General features: G+C 36.1%; 1 protein-coding gene across 2 annotated transcripts in view; it reads left to right on the top strand.

Moving 5' to 3' along the window:
• Positions 1–22,669, top strand: part of LOC144960882 (uncharacterized) — a 265,062-nt gene that overhangs the window by 3,587 nt on the left and 238,806 nt on the right. For both annotated transcript variants that reach the window (XM_078894276.1, XM_078894277.1), the window contains exon 2: positions 21,117–21,531. In XM_078894276.1, the coding sequence (XP_078750402.1) occupies positions 21,515–21,531 (17 nt within the window). In that variant the 5' untranslated portion in view covers positions 21,117–21,514. The remainder of the gene's footprint in view (positions 1–21,116; positions 21,532–22,669) is intronic.

Raw genomic sequence — 22,669 nt, forward strand, 5'->3', positions numbered from 1 at the left:
CCCTGACTCTCCTTCTCTCTCTCCCATACACACACACACACACACACACACACACACACATATGTGTCTATTCATGTGTGACAAAGTTACCTTCAAATACTTTAACCTTTTTCTCCCCCTCCACCCTCTCAATCTCTCTCTCTCTCTCTCTCTCTCTCTCTCTCTCTCTCTCTCTCTCTCTCTCTCTCTCTATCTATCTATCTATCTATCTATCTCTCTCTCTTTCTCTCTCTCTATCTATCTATCTATCTCTCTCTCTCTTTCTCTCTCTCTATCTATCTATCTATCTCTCTCTCGCTCTCTCTCTCTCTCTATATATATATAATATATATATATATATTTCTCTCTCTCTCTTTCTCTCTCTCTCTCTATCTATCTATTAATCTATCTATCTATCTATCTATCTATCTATCTATCTCTCTTTCTCTCTCTCTCTCTCTTTCTCTCTCTCTCTCTTTCTCTCTCTCTCTCTCTCTCCGTGTGTCTGTCTGTCTGTCTGTCTATCTATCTATCTATATATATATATATATATATATATATATATATATATATATATATATATATATATATATACTTTCTCTCTCTCTCTCTCTCGCTCGCTCTCTCTCTCTCTCTCTCTCTCTCTCTCTCTCTCTCTCGGGTTCGAGTCCCGCTCTGGGCGGCGCAAGGTTGAATCCTTAGAAAAAACTCTAAACTCACATAACCCAATTATACTGGCCGTTAGCAGTGTTGTCTCAGAAAAATTGTAATATCGCCTAAAACGCGTCATGTCTCATAGTACATTGCTGTTGGCCTGGAATCCTATGTAAAGCCCTTTGAGCACGCTTGGTGTATATTTCTGTATATAAATACTGAAGTTTTGTTGTTGTTTTTAAAACAATTAATCCTTCCACATCGCCTCTCCGTCAATAAGTATGAACCGAGTTCGACTCCATGCCGTGCAGTATAGCCTTGGTCCAGCCTCTTCGCCCTAGGTCACATTGCGGCACCGTTCTACGGCTGACGCCTAAGTTTTTCCAGTCTTCTCTTGGAGTAGGCCATAATATAGACAAATTTCGCCCCGAGAATGAATAAAAGGAATTTTATTTATCTCTTCACTACTTCCTATCTATTATGCCATTCACTATCTATACATTCCTCCTATCAATCTATATTTCAGCTAAAATGTGTTAAGATTTTCTTAAGATTTTCTTCTAATTCCACAATTTTCGTATAATTTGTGCTGTTCCAAATTCTTCTTCTTCTTCTTCTTCTTCTTCTTCTTCTTCTTCTCTTTCATTTTAACTGACTGAACATTACTGCTCGAATAATGAGTAATATCCAAAATAGAAAACGTATCTGCTGCTTTTATAACGGAGTCACTTTAACGCAAAATGTTATTCCTAAAACAAAGATTGAACCCAACTGGTGAGAATCTCATCACAATTTAGCAAAATTTATAAACAAACTGCTGGTGGTAAACGACATTACTGCCATACACTACCAAAACACTTTTTATCCAAATTCAGAACATAAAATATAACATGTAATATTGACGATTTCAATCACTCTTCACTTGTCAAAAGTATTATTAGTATCAGAAAAGCTGCGATTTCAAAGAAGTTTGAGAGTTTGGGGACTTTTTACAAGTCGGGGGTTAATTTAATCGATTGATTTATGAAAAAAGGCCGGTTACATCTGGCGAACATGAATTTTTAAAATTGTGTTTCATCAAAGTACCACAGATAGCCCAGAAATTATCAACAAAGCATTTTCAAGTGGAGACAACTTTCGTTATAGATATTTATTTAAACCTCCTGTAACTACTACTTTAGAGGGCAAGCTCTCAACAAAACGTCTATCTTCATTAACAAGATCCAGTCAGAGGTTTTCCTTTCAGTGATTCGTTGATATTTCGATTGAGGTCTGTACTTTTAAGTGTTTCAGTAAATTAGTTTATGTGAACGGGCCTCCACAACAAATTGCCATGAGATTTATATAGAGACCTAGTGTACCGAAGTTACCCCTTCCGCAGAGCATTTGAATTGCTTGTAAACAATGTATGCAACTGTATATAGTTTATATTAGGAGCATTTATTATTCTGGATCAATTTTTTTAATGAATGAATGAATGAGTGACTGAAAATTGATTGAATATTGATGAAATAATAGCCTCAAAATGTGAATTTTACATCATAAAGGGTAACTTTCCCAATGTGAGCATAATTTACGTAACATTATACCCCATGTCCTCTATTGAAAGATATCAGATTGAGGAATCAGAGTGCAAGTACCGATGTAATATAAAGAGTGTGTATGAAAGATGCCATAAAAAGCAAGAAAGATAGAAGAAAAATAACAATTTCTATTGATAAAGCCATTCATTTTATACTGATTTTAGGTGGCAACAATCTGTAATGTAGCCTTTGCACCTGGTAAAGTCGGTCAGCGGCACTGGAGTGGCCTCTCAAGGTCGCAAGCCTGGTCAAAGTGTATGAAGATATTGGGCTGTCCAGTCGTCAAGACCCCTCTCGGCCTCAGTGATGTAGTCCAAAGGAAATCAGAGCAGTGCGTCTGGCACTAGATCGGCATCAAGAATTGCCGTAGTCAGCTAGAACTGCTTACTGGTCCGCCCTCGGGGATCCACTTCTGACTGGAAAGATTTCCACAACCCCCCCCCCCCTCCCCTTCACACACACACACACACACACACACACACACACACACACACATTGGCCGTTGGATCTGGAAATATAGTGATCTTCTCCGCCCCAAAGCCCTTTGACTACTTTTGCCACGTAGATTAGTGGTGCAGTGTGAACACTACCCCCTCATATAGTTCAGCTCCAACTGAAGCGGTGTGGTGTATCACTTGATAGATTTATTAGATGGATGAGGACCGGGTAGAATTCAGTGTCCCGAACGCCAAAGGTACTATTTCTATATCCAGAGCCCCCTTCACCTCGATACCGATACAGTGCCCTATTTAAAGAAAGGATATGGAAACTTTTTTCAGACTGAGAAAACGCTGTTATCCGCCAGGTACTCATTTTACACATCAGTGCGATGAGATGATGTGTTTTAAGAATCCTCTCCAATGGTTCAACTATGCGCTGCTTAGAGCGGATTTCGAACCCTGGACATTTCGATCCGAAGGCGAGTGTCATACCACTAGACTGCATAGCTGTATAACTGGATTAAAAGTGATATATTAAAGTTTTTTAATGTTTTTGTTTTTTGGTGTTTTTTTTTTGTTTGTTTGTGCTTTTTATGTTTTGTTTTTGTTGTTGTTTTTTTGTTTGTTTGTTTGTTTTTTTGTTTGTTTGTTTGTTTTTTGTTTTTTTTATTTTTGGGGGGGGGGCAGGGTGGTTGCGTTATTGCCTGCAGAAAGGTTTTGAGCCCGAAATGATCCGTGCTTAGATTTTCCTTTTGTTTGTAGCCGATATTTTTTTTATACATGACTTTTTACAGTCCACACATTCTGGCAACTTAGTATTCACGGTGAGTAATAAACCTGTTTCAGAATGAAGTTTGAGTGAAATAAAACATGAAAAATATAACACGATAATATTGTTTTGAATATTTTTTTAAATTAAAAATTGTGCTTTTATATATCGCAATATCAACTAAACGTGCTCAAAGCGCTTTACAAGCGGCCCCTGGTCAACAGCAAAATTAAACATTTAGGATGGGACATGACGCCTGTTGGGCGATATTACATTATTTTCGAACAGAGTTAACGCTGTTAACGGCCAGGTACTCATTTTACACCTGAATACGGTGAGAGAATGTGAGTAAAGCGCCTTCTCCGAGGACAACTATGCGCCGAGCGAGGCTCGAACCCAGGACCTTCCGAGTGTCATACCATTAAACCACATTTCCGCACAAATTATACAGACTGATCTTTTAACCGAGAAGCCATTATCCAGTCTTTGTATGACTGACGCTTTTTGTCATAATGCCTTTTATCATTTTCACCTGGTCGCTTGTTGAAAGTTAAGTTAATCAAGCACAAGACAAAATTCATCTGGTGCTTACTCAAGACGGAGGACTCTTTCACTGGTTCTCAAGAACTCCGGGAATTATGAAAGACAAGCGGTTGTGTTAACCCTTCCTTACCAACTATAGAAAAATAGTCACATTCGTTACGATACAACCAACATTTTTCTAATTCAAATTTCTATTGAACATCATAAAATTTAAGGAAAATGAACAATGTGTTGTAGAGTAGTTATGTTTTGCTAAAGAAAGTATGTCATCGCAAGAACTTTACTGCTATTGTGCTTGAGTGATAAAAAATCTATTTTGTGGTAGTTGGGTGTGAAGTTTTGGGGAAAATCCTGAAAATGGCTGGTAAGGAGAGAGTTAACTCACTCAATCCTAGAGATTTTAGCTATGTTTCAAAATTTGAAAAAAAATGTATTAAAAATGATCATGTACATAGATATTTTATTCACCTGCCATTAACATGTAAAAATTAAAAACAATAGCTTTGATACTACGCCTATAATTTGTCTAAGGAAAATGTAAAAAATGGGCATGAGGTAAAAAACCGGATATAGTCGGTGCTGGGGGTTGAGTGAGTTAAACACTTATTATTGATACAATCATAAACGAGACCCATCATTTCAGATTGGTATTAGACGTCTATATCGCAAGATTTAGTTGTTGAAAGGTTGAATTCATAGCAAAGACTAGATTTGGGTTATCGGTACATTTTCACTTGTGGAGAGCCCGCAATATTTGCCGGTAAATTATTATTATTAAGAACAGGCTCTTATCTATTTCAATTATTATAATACTGTATTGCGAGAATTAAGATAGATCAAATGAATATTTTGAGCCATCAACGATCAAAACCGGTCCGGGAATAAAGTATGTAGGTGCTCGCAAATCCAATCTGACAACATAGCGGCCAGATGGCGATTCCCAACGTCAAATCACCAATCATATTGCCCTATCTAGCAGGTTTTATAAATAATCATCTGAGTCAAAGGTTTGCAAGCTACTCTTATATCATGATATGAAAAAAATAGTTATATATTATTTAGATTTGCCTGATATTATGTGCTTGAGTGCAAACATTTAGCATAGGTTGTATGGAACCTTTTGACCCCTAACCCTATTTTTTAAAGAATAGATTGAAGAGAAATAACATTGTTTAGTATAATATAGCGAAAAACTAAAAACTTATATTTCTGATCAATATATTTCAAAGAGATTTTCCGTAATCTCACATACCCTGATATACTACGTTGTGACACAAGGGACCACAAATGCACGTAATTCCAATGCAAAGAATGCATTTCACAACTCATAAATCATACCCAAATCCTTCCCCTCTAATTGTCTTCCGTCAAAACATCAACCAACCTGTAAAACTGGCAATGACGTCACCAAGCCTAATGCCTAATGCTATAATTCCACGATCAACACAAACCTTCTGTCGTGTCTTCCCTACTGGATTCCACAGGATGATGGACGGTTAATGGAGGGCAAGAACCTCTGCAGGAATCTGCCATGACAAATTGGTTACATAATAAATGTAAGCATTATGATAAGCATAAGAAAGATAATAACATTGTTATGACGATTCGCGCTTGTGGGTTCCACAGAAAAGGCGTCGAATTGACGATTGAAGTGAGATAAGATCAAACTGTAAGTGATATGGAGATGCTTGAAGCTGTGGACTGCAAAAGTAACAAATAAAAATGATATAACAGTTACCAAAAAAAATGAACAAAATACCAAACACTGAACGTTTCGGGATCAAAACCCTTCTTTGGCCATCAACAAATACAAGTAGAACAAGAATACATTATTTTAATAAACAGATAAATAATAGAACGCCGCCTCGGTATTTCAATATGTCGTGATGAATTAGAGACAGGACGCTGGAAATTTGTAGATTAGGAAAGATGAGATTTGGTTAAACCAGGGTCTATGAGATGACTTTAAAATATAATGATGAGAAATATGCGTTTTTAGTTGTTCGCTATATAATGCGCAGTTATGTGGCCTTGTGGTATGGAACTCACCTTTGGATCGGAAGATCCTGCGTTTGCGTCCAGGACTGAGCGGCATATAATTAAGTCTTTGGTAAAGGCTCTTTACTCACATTCCCTCACCGTACTCTTTAAGCACGGTTAGCGGAAATAGTGCTATATAAATGCTCAAGTTTTTTTGGTGTGTTTTTGTTTTTGTTTTTGTTTTGTTTTTGTTTTGTTTTTTGTTTTTTTTTATAGGTAGGTCGCCCAAATCCGTAAACTTTTTCTATACCTCAAATTCTAACAGCTCTTACTGTAGAATGGTTCAGCTAAACTCTCCACTTCACTGTTTGAGAAACTGAATTATTTGACCTCTTTTGGTTGGTTTGATTTAAATACATGTGAGGTATTATCGTTTGACCTAACTAAAAAAACGAAAATAGATTACCAAATCTCTCGCCCCAAATACTTACGCTCATGCCCCAAATCCGTATACGGCTTGCCCTGAACCAATACAACATTAAATTTATAATCATACAGCCTAATATATTTTCAAAATATAGATATACTACGATCGTGTGATAGAATGTCAGCTTCAGTTCATGTTAAAAGACAAGTGATTATCAATCGACAGACAGATTAATATAACACAAAGGCATGATAGTAATGATTAATAACACGTATTGAAACAATATTACTATTGGTTTTGAACCCCTTCTTGTTTTTATAATTACATTTAGTGGATATGCCCTGCATAAATGCTGAAATTCTGAAATCAATGACATCTTTTTGGATATTCGGATTAACAGTTGGGATTTGGGGTGAGGCATGTATGGTTTTGGTTTAAAGTGGCATACCCAAAATCCGTACGAGAGTTAAAAATACGTTTAAAAATCCGTTTATAATTATTTTACTGACTATGTAATTGACAAATTTAACATATCAGCTTATCATTAAAATCAAACTTGTACATGAGTGATAGAGGATAATATTATTTTTCATGGTGCACATGAAAAGATTGTGCGACAAAACGTGGTAGACTACTTTGTTTCAAATTGGAAAAGGAACCAAACTCCTACACGATCGGTTAACTTCATTTATGACAATATTTCGAATTACAGTTCATAATGACTGGTATGAACATCGATTTTTATGTGAAGTTCAAGATCTTCTGATTATAATAAATTCATTTTGCCGTGAAAATGAGCACGTAAACAGACGGAAAGGTGTTATATGACACACTCTGAAGCTTATGGATTCGGGGCGTGTACGGACCTAAAGCAACAATTTTCTTTAACTGAAATGCAACTGTAATTCGGGACGCTTATTTACAGACTTTGTCTACAGATTAAATTCACAATTTTTTTCCATCTGGATTTCACTAACAGGTTTCGGTAGCCGCCTTTTCTCCTTTAATTCTGGAGTAATAATACCAATGTAATTTCATTGGCTGAGTTGTCACCTCTGATACCTTCAGTTATCACGTCTATTTACGTATTGTAAGAACGTCTATTTACGTATTGTAAGACAATAACAAAAAGGTATCGACTGAAGTAAAGATGTCCAAAACGTAACTTAATTCTTGGAAAAAAAATTGAGCATTAAAATTTATATTGAGTATTATCCACTAAATGTGCTCACATCGCTTTTCAAGGGAAAACTAGCCAACAGCAACACTAAACATGTAAGACGAGACGTGACGCTTGTCGTTAGGCGATAGTACAATACTATAATTAAAAATTTTGGGAGAAAGATTAAAATGTAAGCAATGAATGATTTTCAATTTGCATTGATATTGTAGGATGAGTTACTATCTATGAGGCTTCCATTCATTGCTTTTGTTCATTATTAATTACCACAAACAAGAATTAAATTTGTCCAACTTAATATATTGATACACTGAGTAAGAGAAGTACAGTAGAAAATTACTTAAATCTTAGAAACGTAAACAATGAAAGATTTTCCACTTTCATGGATACTGTGGGTAAAGAGTAATGGGTTAGGCGGGGGGGGGGGGATAAATTTAAATCTTACAAGCATAAAAAATGAAGGGTTTTCGAAGTATATCGATACTCGATTGATGTGTAAAACACAGGGGTGAGGGGATGAACTTGAATCTTATAAACATAAGCAAAGAAGGATTTTCATCTTACGTTGATGCAGTGGGTAAAATGTAGAGGGGATTATTAAAGCTGACAAACTAAAGCAATGGGAGATTTTTACACTCATACTGTGAGTAAAATGCACTGGAGGAAAGTACTCAAATCTTACAAACGCAAATAACGATATCTAGTATTATTCTTGGAATGTCGGCAAAACCACCCATTGTTTTAGCTTGTTTGCCCCAGGAAAACGCATCATTGTTTTTCATGGGTTTTTCACGGTCTTGTGTTTTCGTTTTTACCATCAACTGTCTACCTGGATTACCCCTAATAATGACATCCAATGTAAGAGTTATCACTTTTTCACATCGTTATGACGAAGATGGATTTCTATGAGGCGGAAGAGCGTCAGGTACGAGCAAACATTGAAACCAACTCTTTTATCTCTAAGTTTATTACGTATAGATAGTTCGAAGTTGACGTCACTCAGGTCTCTGTTATTGTTTTTTTTTTTGCCATCCGCGTTTATGAGTAATTCTCACTGAACTGTATTATCGGACTACAAAAGTTCTTGCTTACAGAGTTTTGTGCGTTGGTCCGTTATACTTCCGGATGGCAATGTTGTAAACTTATCAGCCAAGCGCATACTATCTATACTTTTTCACTATATCAGCTAGGCTCCATCTCCTTTTTGTTTACAATCAGCAATAATTGATGCTATGCGTTAAGCAAAATATTCACAACATCCGCCAGTCAGTTAAAACATACCATCACACAAAACCGTGCGTGACCTTTAACGTTTATAGTCTGAAAGAATTAACTCAGAACTAATCACTAACAGGCTGTCTAAACAAATAACAAACATCGGCTTGATATTGACTTCGTTCATTCAATAGCGGGAGTGGAATTGACGTCTCTCAGCTCTTTTTTATTGTCTTAGACAGCCATTTCGGTAATTGGTTTTCACCAAATTCTATCAGACTAAAAAGAGGTCAAGGTTATACACAGATTTGTGTGTTGGTACGTTATATCCGGCGGGCGGATATTGTGAGTATTTAACATAAACAATTGGATCAATAGAACTGGCCAAGTTTAAATGTCAAAGTGAGAGTCTAAGACAAAAATCAAAATTTATAGATGGAACAAAATTGACACTCGTTTTAATGATTCGTCCTCAGTATCAATTCTTTCCATCAAACTATAAACCTTTAAGGTTACATTTATTAGTTATGTACGTCGTTACCGGCTACCAGATGTTGTGAATATCTTACCTAAATGCATTACATCAATAGAAAGATAGAAAGTGCTAACACAGTAGAGAATCTTCAACTCTTTTTAGGGTATATTTTTTGCACTGGATGGGGGAAACATTGCTCGAAACCTATCATGAACATGGAATCCACCAGAGTGAATGATATGGATGAGCATGAAATATACCTCTTTGTCTCTATTAAGATATTATAATTCTTAGTTAACTGTATTATCCAGATTATGAAAGTTCATGGTTACACAGAGTTGTGTGTGTTGGTCTGTTATACTTCCGGATGGCAATGTTGTGAGCTTCTTAGCCAAGCGCTTATTATCTATAGATAGTATGCGGTTGGCTAAGAAGCTCACAACATTGCCATCCGGAAGTATAACGGGCCAACACATAAAACTATGTGTAACCTTGAACGTTTATAGTCTGGTTAATATAGTTTAGTGATAATTACTCATAAACATGGGTGGCAAAAAACAATAACATGTCATTAGGGTGCTTGGGTATCGGCATATCTGACCCGAAAAAAACTGAGTTTTCTCCTTTTGATTATATTTAGTAGTTCTGGCATGACTTCCAGCTCTTCGAGTATGCTGTTATTTGTTCTTCTTTCCCTCGAGCTTATCCTCATCATCCTTCTGTAAAACCACATTTCAGCAGAGTTTATACGTTTCATGTCTTTGTTCTTGAGGGTCCATCCTTCTGCGCCGTTGGTCATCACTGTCCTAATCAGACTATAAATGTTTTAGGTTACACATAGTTTTGTGTGTTGGCACGTTTTATCCGGCTGGCGGATGTTATGAGCTTTTGTTGGATGAACGCAATGCATTAAAGAATTAAACTATAAACATTTATCAAAGTTACACATAGTCCTTTTAACACTTTTACATGGGATGAAGGATGGATGCATTTGACCTTTTTTATATAGCGCAATATCCACTAAAAGTGCTCAAAGCGCTTTATAATGGGTCCCTAGCCTACAGCAACACTTAGTATGTAGCACGAGACATGACGCCTGTTGGCAATATTGTAATATTTTTCGAACAGACGCAACGCTGTTTACGGTCAGGTACTAATTTTACACATGAGAACAGTGAGAGACTGTGACTCAAGAGCCTTTTCCAAGGACTCAACTATGCGTCGCTCTGGACTCTAACCCAGGACTTTCTGATCCGAAGGCGAGTGACATACCACAATACTACATAGCCGCAGTTTTAGATGAATAAAAAATATTGAAAGTTTGATTTGTCGTATCCATATCATGCCCAATATAGACATTGGCTTGAATATGCAAATGTTTACAATATCACATATTTAATCTTTTTCCAGTTGCACCAACCCCTCTATTCACATTGACATAATCTCCTGATATAAATCAAAGAAAAGAATGGAAAACGTTACTTTCTTTCAAATGTAAGGCAATAATATTATTCTTGGAATATTGACAAAACCACCTGTTGTTTAAATTGGGTTACCTCTTTTTGCAAAAAAAAAAAAAAAAACAGAAACAAAAGTCTTGTGGTATGGCACTCGCTTTCTGATCGGTAGGTCCTAAGTTCGAGTCTAGCTTGGCGCATAGTTGAGTCCTTGGAAAAGTCTCTTTACTCATTCTCTCACCGTACTCAGTTTGTAAAATGAGTACCTGGCAGCCAACAGCGTTGTCTCTATCGGAACAAAATTGTATTATCGGCTATCAGGCGCCATGTCTCGTTCCACATGTTTCCTCGTGTTGCTGTTGGTCAGGGACCATTCGTAAAGCGCTTTGAGCACGTTTAGTGGATATTGCTCTATATAAAAGCTTACGTTTTTTCGGGGTTTATTTTTTTCATTTTGTCCATACCGACATAATACCGAGGATGGATTACATTATATTATAATCTGTGAATTTTGACGAAGTACCCATAATTTATGACCACTCAGTTGGTAGAGCACTCGCTTCACAAGAAAAGGGACCGAGATCGATCCCTGGTGCAATCGAGATTTTTTTCTGACCCCACTGTCCACCCGGCAGTAAATGGTTAGCTGATTTGGTGGAAAATACTTTGCGATAGACTATCGCCCTATCCAAGGGCAGCAAGCAATTGCTATTTTCCGTTTCACGCTATGGAAACCGGGATAAATTCCGGTTCCAAGGGCCGAATGGCTCGGAATGACTACCTTTTTTATGACGTTGAGAAACTAACACCGAGTTTGATTTTATGGCTCTTTAGATGGAAGATCTGACACCTTGTCCATCCCGAAATAATACCGTTTTGAGAAGATGGATTGCATATAATCTGTGAATTTTGACGAAATATCCATAGTTTATGACCACTCATTCTGTCGTGCACCATCTTGCTTTAAAATAAATCTATGTCCAACGAGGACAAACATCAAAAACCTCTCATAAGCATTCACTAATGACATTTATAGCAATCAGCACCAGGCTTTACCCTCAGGTGTTGGCCAATATTGCGAAACAGAAAAGCACAGAAAATGCAAAATGTCCAGTAAATCGAATAAATACTGATGGAATTGGTGACTATTATAGATACTGAAATATTCTGCCGTCACGTAGATGCTTTAACATCATTTTAAAAATATTGAAAATCTGACCATATAATATGAAGACAATTTTCATGAATTCTCTTCGCAAAGGCGTCCTATTGAACTAAATTCTCATTTATATAGTACAATTGACTTTTCAGGCATTTTATTTTACCAGCTGTCTTACTATAAAAAATGTGAGCCGGGTACTCAATCACACCAATGTCGTGAGATGTATGGTGTGAAAAGTGTTTTACCCAAGGACACAACGTCCGGACCGGTGTTTTAGGATCATTGTCACCCTCCGACCACCTACCATGCTCGCCATCTCTCGATTTTGTTACTAAACGAGACAACATGCCGTTCAATCATCGATTGTGGAAAGCAAGGTTTAGGATGATGACACTGACGACGATGATGATGATGATGACGACGACAACGACGATGATGACGATGACAATGATGATGATAATGATGATGATGATGATAATGATGATGATGATGATGATGATGATGATGATGATGATGATGATGATGATGATGATGATGATGGCGCTGGTGATAGTGATGGTGGTGGTGGTAGTGGTAATGATGGTGGTGGTAGAGGTAGTTGTGGTGGTGGTAGTGGTAATGATGGTGATGGTGGTGGTAGTTGTGGTGGTGGTTGTTGTTATTGTTGATAATGTTGTGGTGGTGATGATCCGGTGACCAGAATTGGTTCAGTCAAATGTATACCGATTACAATAAGCAAAACAACAATAAATAGTCATCTCTAAGAAAAAATGTTAGAGTAAAACAAACAAAAAAAACGTAAGATTTTTTATAGAGCAATATCCACTAAATGTGCTCAAAGCGCTTTATAAAGGGTCCCTGAGCAACAGCAACACGTAACATGTAGAACGAGACATGATGCCTGTCAGGCGATAGTACAATTTTTCCCCGACAGAGACAGCGCTGTTAAAGGCCAGGTACTCATTTTACACCTGAGTACGGTGAGAGAATGTGAGTATAGAGGCTTTTCCAAGGACTCAACTAAGCGCAGACCGAGGCTTGAACCCAGGACCTTCCAACACGAAAGCGAGTGTCTTACCACAAGATCACATAGTTTTAATCGTGAAAATGTGACTTAACTACTTTTACTAATACTGGAGTCTTCAATTTTGACCAGAGAACTCGTTCTTTAAATATTGAAATCTAGATGTGCCTAAAGGAGTCAATAACATGTATAGTAAAATAAAGGGATTAAACTGGCTCGTATAAATTATACAACAAAAGTAAATGACGTTTCGGCCTTTGACCTTCTTCAGGTAAACAAGAAAAGAAAATATCTTCAAATATTGACCCTCTTCTTGTCAAACACTCTCAAACCTGGGACTCCTCGGATGGTGTGTGTGTGTTTGTGTGTGTGTGGGTGGGTGAGTGTGTTTGGTCTTTTTTTTTTTTTTAGAGTACGACAGAAGACCACAAGGCCTGTTTGGCCAGTAAAGTAATGGGAAATGGAAAACACATTCATCATTAATTTGCCCTATCTATCAAATTCCATCTATGTATAGATCATCTCGCAAGTAATTTCATCGTAGTACGACCTTGGTTCCCACAGTTAATTGGAAAAGAAGAACCGAGCACTAAATTATTATTACTCGTGTGGTGTGCAGAGCAATTACTAGGCCATACTATCCCCATACTCTCAAAACGACTTTTTTTAGTTTTGGTCGGAAATATTGATAAAGATTTACGATAATTCCCAACTGGTCAAAACTTCTTAAACCCAAGACTTTTTCAAATTCGGAAATCTAAAGAATCTTGGCAATTTTGAGGCCATATCAAATTAAACATTCAATATTTCAGAAAACACCAAAAAAAAAAAAAGAATTTTTGGCCAAATGAAAAAAAAGGTTTTGTCATGTTACGCAATATCCCGTTCCCGGCCAAAGTTCAATCAATTGCTAGGGTCATTGCCCTTTAGAAAGTATAAAACAAATATGGCTCTTGGCTAAAGAAATATTGTGCAATCCACAGCCTCAAACCATCGAAGTGAGCAAGTTGGGAGTTTTTAATCTTGCCCAAGAAAATATGACGTGTAGGGGGCTCGAACCCGGGACCATCCGGTTCACAATGCAATGCTTTAACCATTCCGCCACCTCGCCTCCCCTGATATACTGATCTTCATGGTGTTGCAGTAATGAATTAAACGTATGGCCTACGGATCTGGAGTATATCCCTGTTTCTGTGGAGTTGAACGACCAATAGGATGGTTGATTATTGTAAATGATTTCAACAGATCAACAGTCCCCAGCACCAAAACTCCTCAGCCACTGTCACGTGAATATCGAAGATTGTTAGATCTCTTGAGACTTCTACTAAGCCTGGGAATCGATACTACTCCCTTTGCCTTTTTAGTGCCAATTACTCTATCAACTGGAGCTAGCAAGACCTCGCATTGTCTTGTATTGAAGTGTAAACAGTAAGACCACTGCTAATCCTCGTTCTATTGTCAAAGTGAATATAAACTTGCTACAAGCCCATGGATGTTTGGTACAACTATGAGTATAACAGTTTCTAAAGAGAACAGAGTACTAAAAACCCAATGATTCGGGCTGAAATCCAATAACAAAAACGGTTAAAACCAACTGTTTTTCTTTGTATTTGTTTTGATGTTTTTTGTTTGTTTGGTTTTTTGTTGTTTTTTTTGTGGTTTTTTTTTTTTTGTTTTTTTTTGTTGGGGTTTTTTTTTTATGAAGAAGGATTTTGAGTCCGAAACATCCCGCGTTTAGTATTCGGTATTTTTCAAGCTAATAAACACATTTTTGTCAATCACATTTACTGTTACTGCCATAACGGCCCTTGAGACTTGTACGTGCTCGTGGATTTATTTTCATCGTTTTGAAAGCATTTTTGTTGTTATTGTAAAGTTAAAGTCTGTGCCTATTTGCCTATCGCCAATCCTGTGTGGCATCGTTATAGTCATACTCTGACAAATTGAATTTTCTTACATTTTGGCCATTAAACTTCAAATTTAACTCGTCAAAAGCCTCTCAAAGTTAATACTTAAAAATTACACCAATGAAGTCTTCTGTTTTAGACTTTTTGACAAATCCAAGGTCACTTTAATCGATCAATAATATGAGTAAAATTTTATGGCCAAGATGAAAAATTGTTTTGTCAGGGTATACGCCATTTTAGTTTCGCTGCCTTCGAAGTAGCGATGACGTAAAAAAATCGTCTGGCGGCCATGCAGTATCGATTCTTGTCCGTTGCTGTCTACCCAAACCAAAAAGACCACGAGTAGCATAGCACTATGAACTCCTTGCATGATTTCTCCTCCTCTACGTTCATTTTCTGTCTGCAAGACCACCCCCCCCCCCCCCCCCCCATCCCCCTCCCCCACCTCAAAACACCCAAGTCCCTTTTGTATCTATATATTTTATCTATATCTATCGAGCAACCATACTTTATCGGCAGCTCTCTGTCATGCTCTTTTTCTCTTTCTTTCTACTGTTCTCCCTCTCTCTCTCTCTCTCTCTCTCTCTCTCTCTCTCTCTCTCTATCTCTCTCTCTATCTCTCCATACCTCTCTCTCTCTCTCTCTCTGTCTCTCTCTCTCACACACATACACACACACACACCCACACATACACACCCACACCCACAGCAGACACACATACGAGGAATACGGAGAGAGTAAGAAAACTGAGACAAAGAAGAGAGAGATAGAGAGTGAGTTAGAGAGAGAGAGAGAGAGAGAGAGAGAGAGAGAGAGAGGCATGGAAAGATAGAGAGAGAACGAGAAATTTGAGATAGAGAGAGAGAGAGAGAGAGAGAGAGAGATTATCGCTTCTATATCTCTATCCTAGATATTTCTATCATACAACTTGTAATTACTATGCAAATCTGTATTCTTCATTCTGCCTCACACTTGAAATGACATAATTCCTATCAAAGAAATCATTCTTTTCTCCCGCTTTTCTTGTTTCTTATCACTTTTTTGCCATCCAAACAAGGGGGAAAATCTAACAAGCATAAATATAAGCAAAGGCTAAACAAGCCAAAATCCGAAAGCGATTGCTTTGGCTTCCGAGAGGTTCAGATTGACAGTAACAGAAGGAATATATAAGTGTTTCAGAGATAAATGTGTTTTGAAGGTCCACGTAAGTAAAACAGTTTAGCATTAACATCTACCCTTGACCTTCATTCCTATTGTTGTTGTTGTTGTTGTTGTTTTTGTTGTTGTTGCTCTTCTTCTTCTTCTTCTTCTTCTTCTTCTTCTTCTTCTTCTTCTTCTTCTTCTTCTTCTTCTTCTTCTTCTTCTTCTTCTTCTTCTTCTTCTTCTTCTTCTTCTTCTTCTTCTTCTTCTTCTTCTTCGACAGTAACAATCACTTTTACTACCACAGCAACACAGCAACATCAACAAAAACTGCTACAACTACTACTATTACTACTACTACTACTACTACTACTACTACTACTACTACTACTACTACTACTACTACTACTACTACTACTACTACTACTACTACTACTACTACTACTACTACTACTACTACTACTTCTATAGTAGTAGTTTTAGTAGCAGTAGTAGTAGTAGTAGTAGTAGTAGTAGTAGTAGTAGTAGTAGTAGTAGTAGTAGTAGTAGTAGTAGTAGTAGTAGTAGTAGTTGTTGTTGTTGTAGAAGTAGTAGTTGTTGTTATTGTCCTCTTTGTTTTTACCGAAGTTGTTCGTTGTCTATCAGCAATGCGATCTTTTACAAATAGTAGAACTCAGGAGTATTCAAGGGCGTTATCAATATCATTATTATTACAATTATCATTACCATCATCAATATCATTATCATCATTATCATCATCATCATCATCATCATCATCATCATCATCATCATCATCATCATCATCATCATCATCACCATCATCATCATCATCAGAAGATGCAGCAGCAGCATCAGAATCATCAACAACATCATCATCATCATCATCATCATCATCATTATCATCATGTTATTAGTGTGGAACCGAGTATTTCTGTCAATAATAACAACACTAACACTTTGAGTTTGAGACCAAGGTTACTTTTCCAGTTCTGTTTATGACAATGAAATAGTCGGTCCTCTACGCTGCTAGGCAATTTAATTTCATCTATAGATAGCTTGCGCTTGGCTTATAAGATCACAACATTGCCATCCGGAAGTGTAACGGACTAACACATAAAACTGTGTAACATTCAACGTTTATAGTCTGATTAATACAGGTTAGTGAGAATTACTCATAAACGCGGATGGCAAAAAAATAACAATAACCAGAGTGACGTCAACTTTATACTATCAATAAGACTAGTCCACAAACAGAATGTATATATTTTCCTTTTTCCCCCTTCATTTTTCAACTGCTGGCATCCTTATACCAATTTAAGATAGGCAAGCGTCCAATCCAAACGGTAGCGAGGTTTTTTGATAACTATAATTATCGGAAAGGTCTGTTTAAAGTTTTATAAACCAAATTGTTCTATTTTCCCCTTTTGTTCTCTCCTGCATTAGATTACTCTATACTTTGTGACCAAACCAAGATGGGTTTGTTAATAGGAAGAATTTGTGTTATTTCTTAAAGGGACCTTTGGCACTGGACAGCCAACAGATTACACTACAAAGAACCTGAGCTTTTTTATATCGCAGTATCCACTGCATTTGCTCAACATGCTTTACATGGGGTCCCATACCAACATCTAGACTAATATGTAGGCCGACACTTGATTTATATCTAGGTGACACTTCGAACAATTTGAAATCTCAATAACGTACCTTGAGATGTTCTTTAAAAGAATGATTCTTTGATATACGAAGAAGAGGTTCATTCTTTATACATTTTAATATGGGCGCATAACTTTATGAATTATAGTATTGTGTTCGAGCCATAAAAGTGTCAACTCTAGTCTCTGTCTCATAAACAAATGAGTTTTATCACTTATCCGCTCGAAAATGAAATTGAAAATACGACACATAGTTGAGTCCTTGGAGAAGGCTCTTCACTCAAATTTGTACACCGTACTCAGGTGTAAAATGAGTACCTGGCCGTTAACAGCGTTGTCTCTATCCGAAAATATTGCAATATCGAATAACAAGCGTCATGTCCCGTCCTAAATGTAATGTGTTGCTGTTGGCCAGGGACCTCTTGAGAAGCGCTTTGAGCCCGTTCAGTGGATATTGCGCTACATAAAAGCCCAATTTAAATCTTTAAAACCAAAATCCCTATAAATATCAGAATTAAAGATTATTTTCTTGAATTGGAATTTTAACATTTTTTGCCTAATTTTCGTAGCAAGCTTGTTTGACATTGAACATAATTTTAGTTAATGTTTGAAATATTCCAATCTCGTTTCTTGTCGTGAAATTGGAATTTAAGTAGGATGTACTCGTAACTCTAGTACTCGTGAAAATGACAGCAATCTTATCTTGAAATGGACATTTGAGCAACTTTTCTTGATTTCATTTTTTTTTTTTGTACCTTAAACTTTTTGTAAAATAAGAAATATAGTAACTAACATCTTTCGCCTTAAATATATAAGTCGCCGTGGTATAATGAAATGAGATATTAAGTAATATTACAAGAGTATTATATCAAACTATTTCTCTTCTTTCCTTTACTATCCATTAATTCCACCAAGCAATATTCCCCAGCAAAGTGGGCATAATTTAATTATTCTGACGTCACCACGAGCTTAACGTTAGCAAGATAAATCGGTTCCATTATAGGGCGGTATAGAATTACCTTTCCATGAAGGCACCGATATGGATTTGGCCAATGAGATGAAAGAATGTCCGGAGGGGCAGAGAACTTTGTGGAGGTGGAAAACTGGGTCACCACGCAGCTGGAGTAGATTTCTTATCTGTAAACTTTTCTGTTGTTGTTCAAAACCGTGCAGCCTAACTCCGATAAAACAAATAAAAGAATTTTGAACAGAAATCCGGACTTCAATTTCGATCGATTTTTAATCAAATGACGAGTTTTTAGGCCAATATGCTTTTTATAAACGTGAGCAATATCCACTAAATGTGCTCAAAGCGATTTACGAAGGGTCCCTAACCAACAGCAACACGTAATATGAAGAACGGGACATGATGCCTGTTTGGAGATATTGCAATATTTTTCGACAGAGACAACGCTGTTAACGGCCAGGTTTTCATTTTACCTGAGTACGTGAGAGAATGTGAGTAAAGAGTCTTTTCCAAGGACTCAACTATGCACCAAACGAGGCTCGAACCTGGGACCCACCGATCCGAAAGCGAATGTCATACCTCAAGACCACATTGCCGCTTAAAATGCGTAAGTGATTTTTTTTTTCTCAGAGTAAGGCAGTGTGAGCATGAGAAGGAAGAGGGGGTGCTGGCAAGAGATATTTGAATAGTATTTTACAAATCATGACGGCACTATTCGGCGGTTTCACAGTTGAACAGTAAAATTTGGCATTTAAATGTTGAAGTTAAGCAAAGCAGATTTCTCGAAAATCAGTAAAATCTGCATTTATGGCAATACCCAATGTAGATTTCCAGATGTGGATAAATAAAGTTCATCTTATCTTATCTTATTTTAACTTTGTTTTTTTTTTTAATTGATTCTTGCTTTTTTTTTATATATATAATATATAAATTCATAGTTATTCTAGGGTTGCAACTATAATATTACGTCAACATCTGAATTGAAACTAATTTATAATCTCGACAAATCCTGATTTTAACCAGTTCAGTGCCGTAGTCTGGAAGGACTCGTAAAGATAGTATGCACTTGGCGAAGAAGCTCATAACATTGCCATCCGGAAGTATAACGGACCAACACACAAAACTGTGAGTATCCATGAACGTTTATAGTCGGGTTAATACATTTCAGTGAGCATTACTCATATACACGGATGGCAAAAAAACAATAACAAAGACCTGAGTGACGTCATCTTTGAACTATCTATAAGAACTTTGCCAGAAAACCCTTTCTTCGAATATCAACCGATTTACATGACCCTCTTCATGACAAAAAAAAAATAACATTTAAACTTGTGACCTCACACAATAGTTATGGGACATTATAAAGCCTTAAACTAATTTGTGGGTTATATTATTATTATTATTATTATTATTATATTATTATTATTATTATTATTATTATTATTATTATTATTATTATTATTATTATTATTATTATTATTATTATTATTATTGCTATTACTATTATTATTGTTATTATTATTATTATTATTATTATTATTATTATTATTATTATTATTATTATTATTATTATTATTTATTATATTATTATGTTATTACTATTATTATTGTTATTATTATTATTATTATTATTATTATTATTATTATTATTATTATTATTATTATTATTATTATTATTATTATTATTATTATTATTATTATTATTGCTGAGGTACTGTCTTATACTAGTTTAGTCCCTCTGACCTAAACGATCAATGAAATATAATTTTTACCGATTTCTGTATCACTAAAAGGTCAGTAACAATTAAATATATCCTTCATGAAACTAATATATGGTAACGTCTTTCTTATCAAATCTAAACTTGAGCATTTATATATAGCGCTATATCCACTGAACATGCTCGAAACGCGTTATAAAAGGTCCCAAGCCGACAGGAACACAACTTAACATGGTGCCTTTGAGCCGATATTATAATTTCTTCAGACAGAGAAAGAAAACGCTGTTGGCAGCGGTGTAATCATTTGAAACATGAGTACGGTGAGAATGTCAGTTAAAAAGCCTTTTCAACCCTCTCCTACCACCTACAGCAAAATCGTCACATTTGTTACGACATAATATACATTTAAAAATTTTCAGATTTATTTTGTACATCACAAACTTTGAAGAAGGATCTTAGTTTAATTAATAAGAACAAAAAGTTGTTTTGTAGAGAGCTTGTTTGAGTTTTAAAAATCATTTTTTTTCTGCTGGGTAAGCCTGCGATTTTGGGATAATACCGAAAATGATCGGTTAGGAGAGAGTTAAGAACTCAACTATGCGCCGCTCAGAGTGGAACGCGAACCCTTCACCTTCCAGTCCGAAGTCGAATGTCATACCTCAAGACCAAATTTATAGACGCGCACAAAAATGAAAAAACATTCTCATACTGCATAAGGTCTCCTGCGTTCTTGAAATTTGCGATAATGAACTCTACTTACTCGCCAAGTAATTTTATTATTTCAACCGTAGCTACCTCCATTATAGATTGCAATCAACTATATTGCTTCATTGTTTGTCCACAGATATCTGTCGATGGAATAAACAATGGAGAAGGCATGATCTCGCATACAGCTGAGTTGATAACAACGATGTTGGTGATGATGGCCACGAGGAAGTAGACGGACTGGTGATCAAAATATCCCACGATAATTGATTGTCTGCTTCCATTTACTCTACTTTACAAATCAAGCCCCGAACTGTAGCTTACAAGCATAAAGATTAAAAATATCGACTTAACTACAAGTGTACAAGACGAAAGAATCCAGAATTCGGATTTAATTTCAGGATTACATTTCTAAAAACTACGATCTTGTTACAGAAATAGGACAATATTCATATTATTATTCAAGTTTCGTGTGTACTAGTTTCCATCATTTGCCCACCATGACGTCATGACGATTCTTTGGATTACCACGCCGATATGACTTCCAGAAAGAAGTAAGTAGATTTGAAGACATTTTTGGTATTTTATTACTGAAGAGACAAATGAGTTGGGTTTTTTTTCTTTTTTTTTTTTGAAAATCTTTGAGGTTGCCTAATGAGTTAAATAAATGTAGTTCCTTCTATAGAATATCCCAATAGCCCAGCCATGCGATACATCATTTGTAAAATAAAGAACTGCCGAAACGACTAGAAAACAGTGTCGGACGAAGCAAGAAAGAAAAATACAAGAAAAAATGCAACCCCAAAAATCAGTCTTCCTCGAGGAAGATTGTATTATTCTTAATGGGTGGGGGTTATTATACACACTTTTTTCAGTTCTTTATCTTATACCAGTGCCTACTTCCTATTTTCTTGATTTGATATTCTGCCCTATTTGTATGAAAGTAAAGCAATGTTGAGCGTGGACAACGAACATGTTTGTGTCAATTATCACAAAATTCAGACCCAAGCATTTTATCCTTGGCTAAAGCATTTCATACAAAGTAAACGCAAGATGTTTCAAAATAACGATCAGCAATTGTATTTTATACTATAATAGTGCCGCTGGTTATTTTATCACAATGCTTATATAAATTCTCGAATGATATCGTCGTTTAAAAGTTTCTCGAACCAAAACGAAAACTTCTACCTACATCATAGTTTTTATAGGTCGATTAATATGAAGGAAAAAAAACAATTCAGGAATGTTTACTAACCATGTATACAAAAAAATGGCAGGTGTTTTCGTTCCTGATAAAAGTCATTAGGTTCGTCTTTCACCTTACTATCAAGGAATGCACTTTGTTGTTTTGATTTTTATTCCTAACACTTATTGATAAAACAAATAATATTGTGAAGGATGGCTAATTTTTTTTATAATAAATAACAGCTAGATGTAAAAATTCGTTTCTTCATAGTCATTCATACACTTTTTTGACTTCGGTTTAATAATCTTTCATAAAATTCTGCCACACGTTGATATACCCTTTTAAAAATATAATATGGCCGAAAAATACATTTACTATAATAACTCGTCGAGTAAGATACTCTCAAATGTGTAAAGATCGCCCAAAAATTTGTTTAAGAATGAGATTTTCTGGAAACGCTCTGGGTAAACTATTTTAAAAGTGATTTCAATCTTAATCAGTTAACT

The sequence above is a fragment of the Berghia stephanieae genome, chromosome 1 (genome assembly GCF_034508935.2).
Source record: "Berghia stephanieae isolate SIO BIC M18660-M18661 chromosome 1, UCSD_Bste_1.3, whole genome shotgun sequence".
NCBI classification, from domain to species: Eukaryota; Metazoa; Mollusca; class Gastropoda; order Nudibranchia; family Aeolidiidae; genus Berghia; species Berghia stephanieae.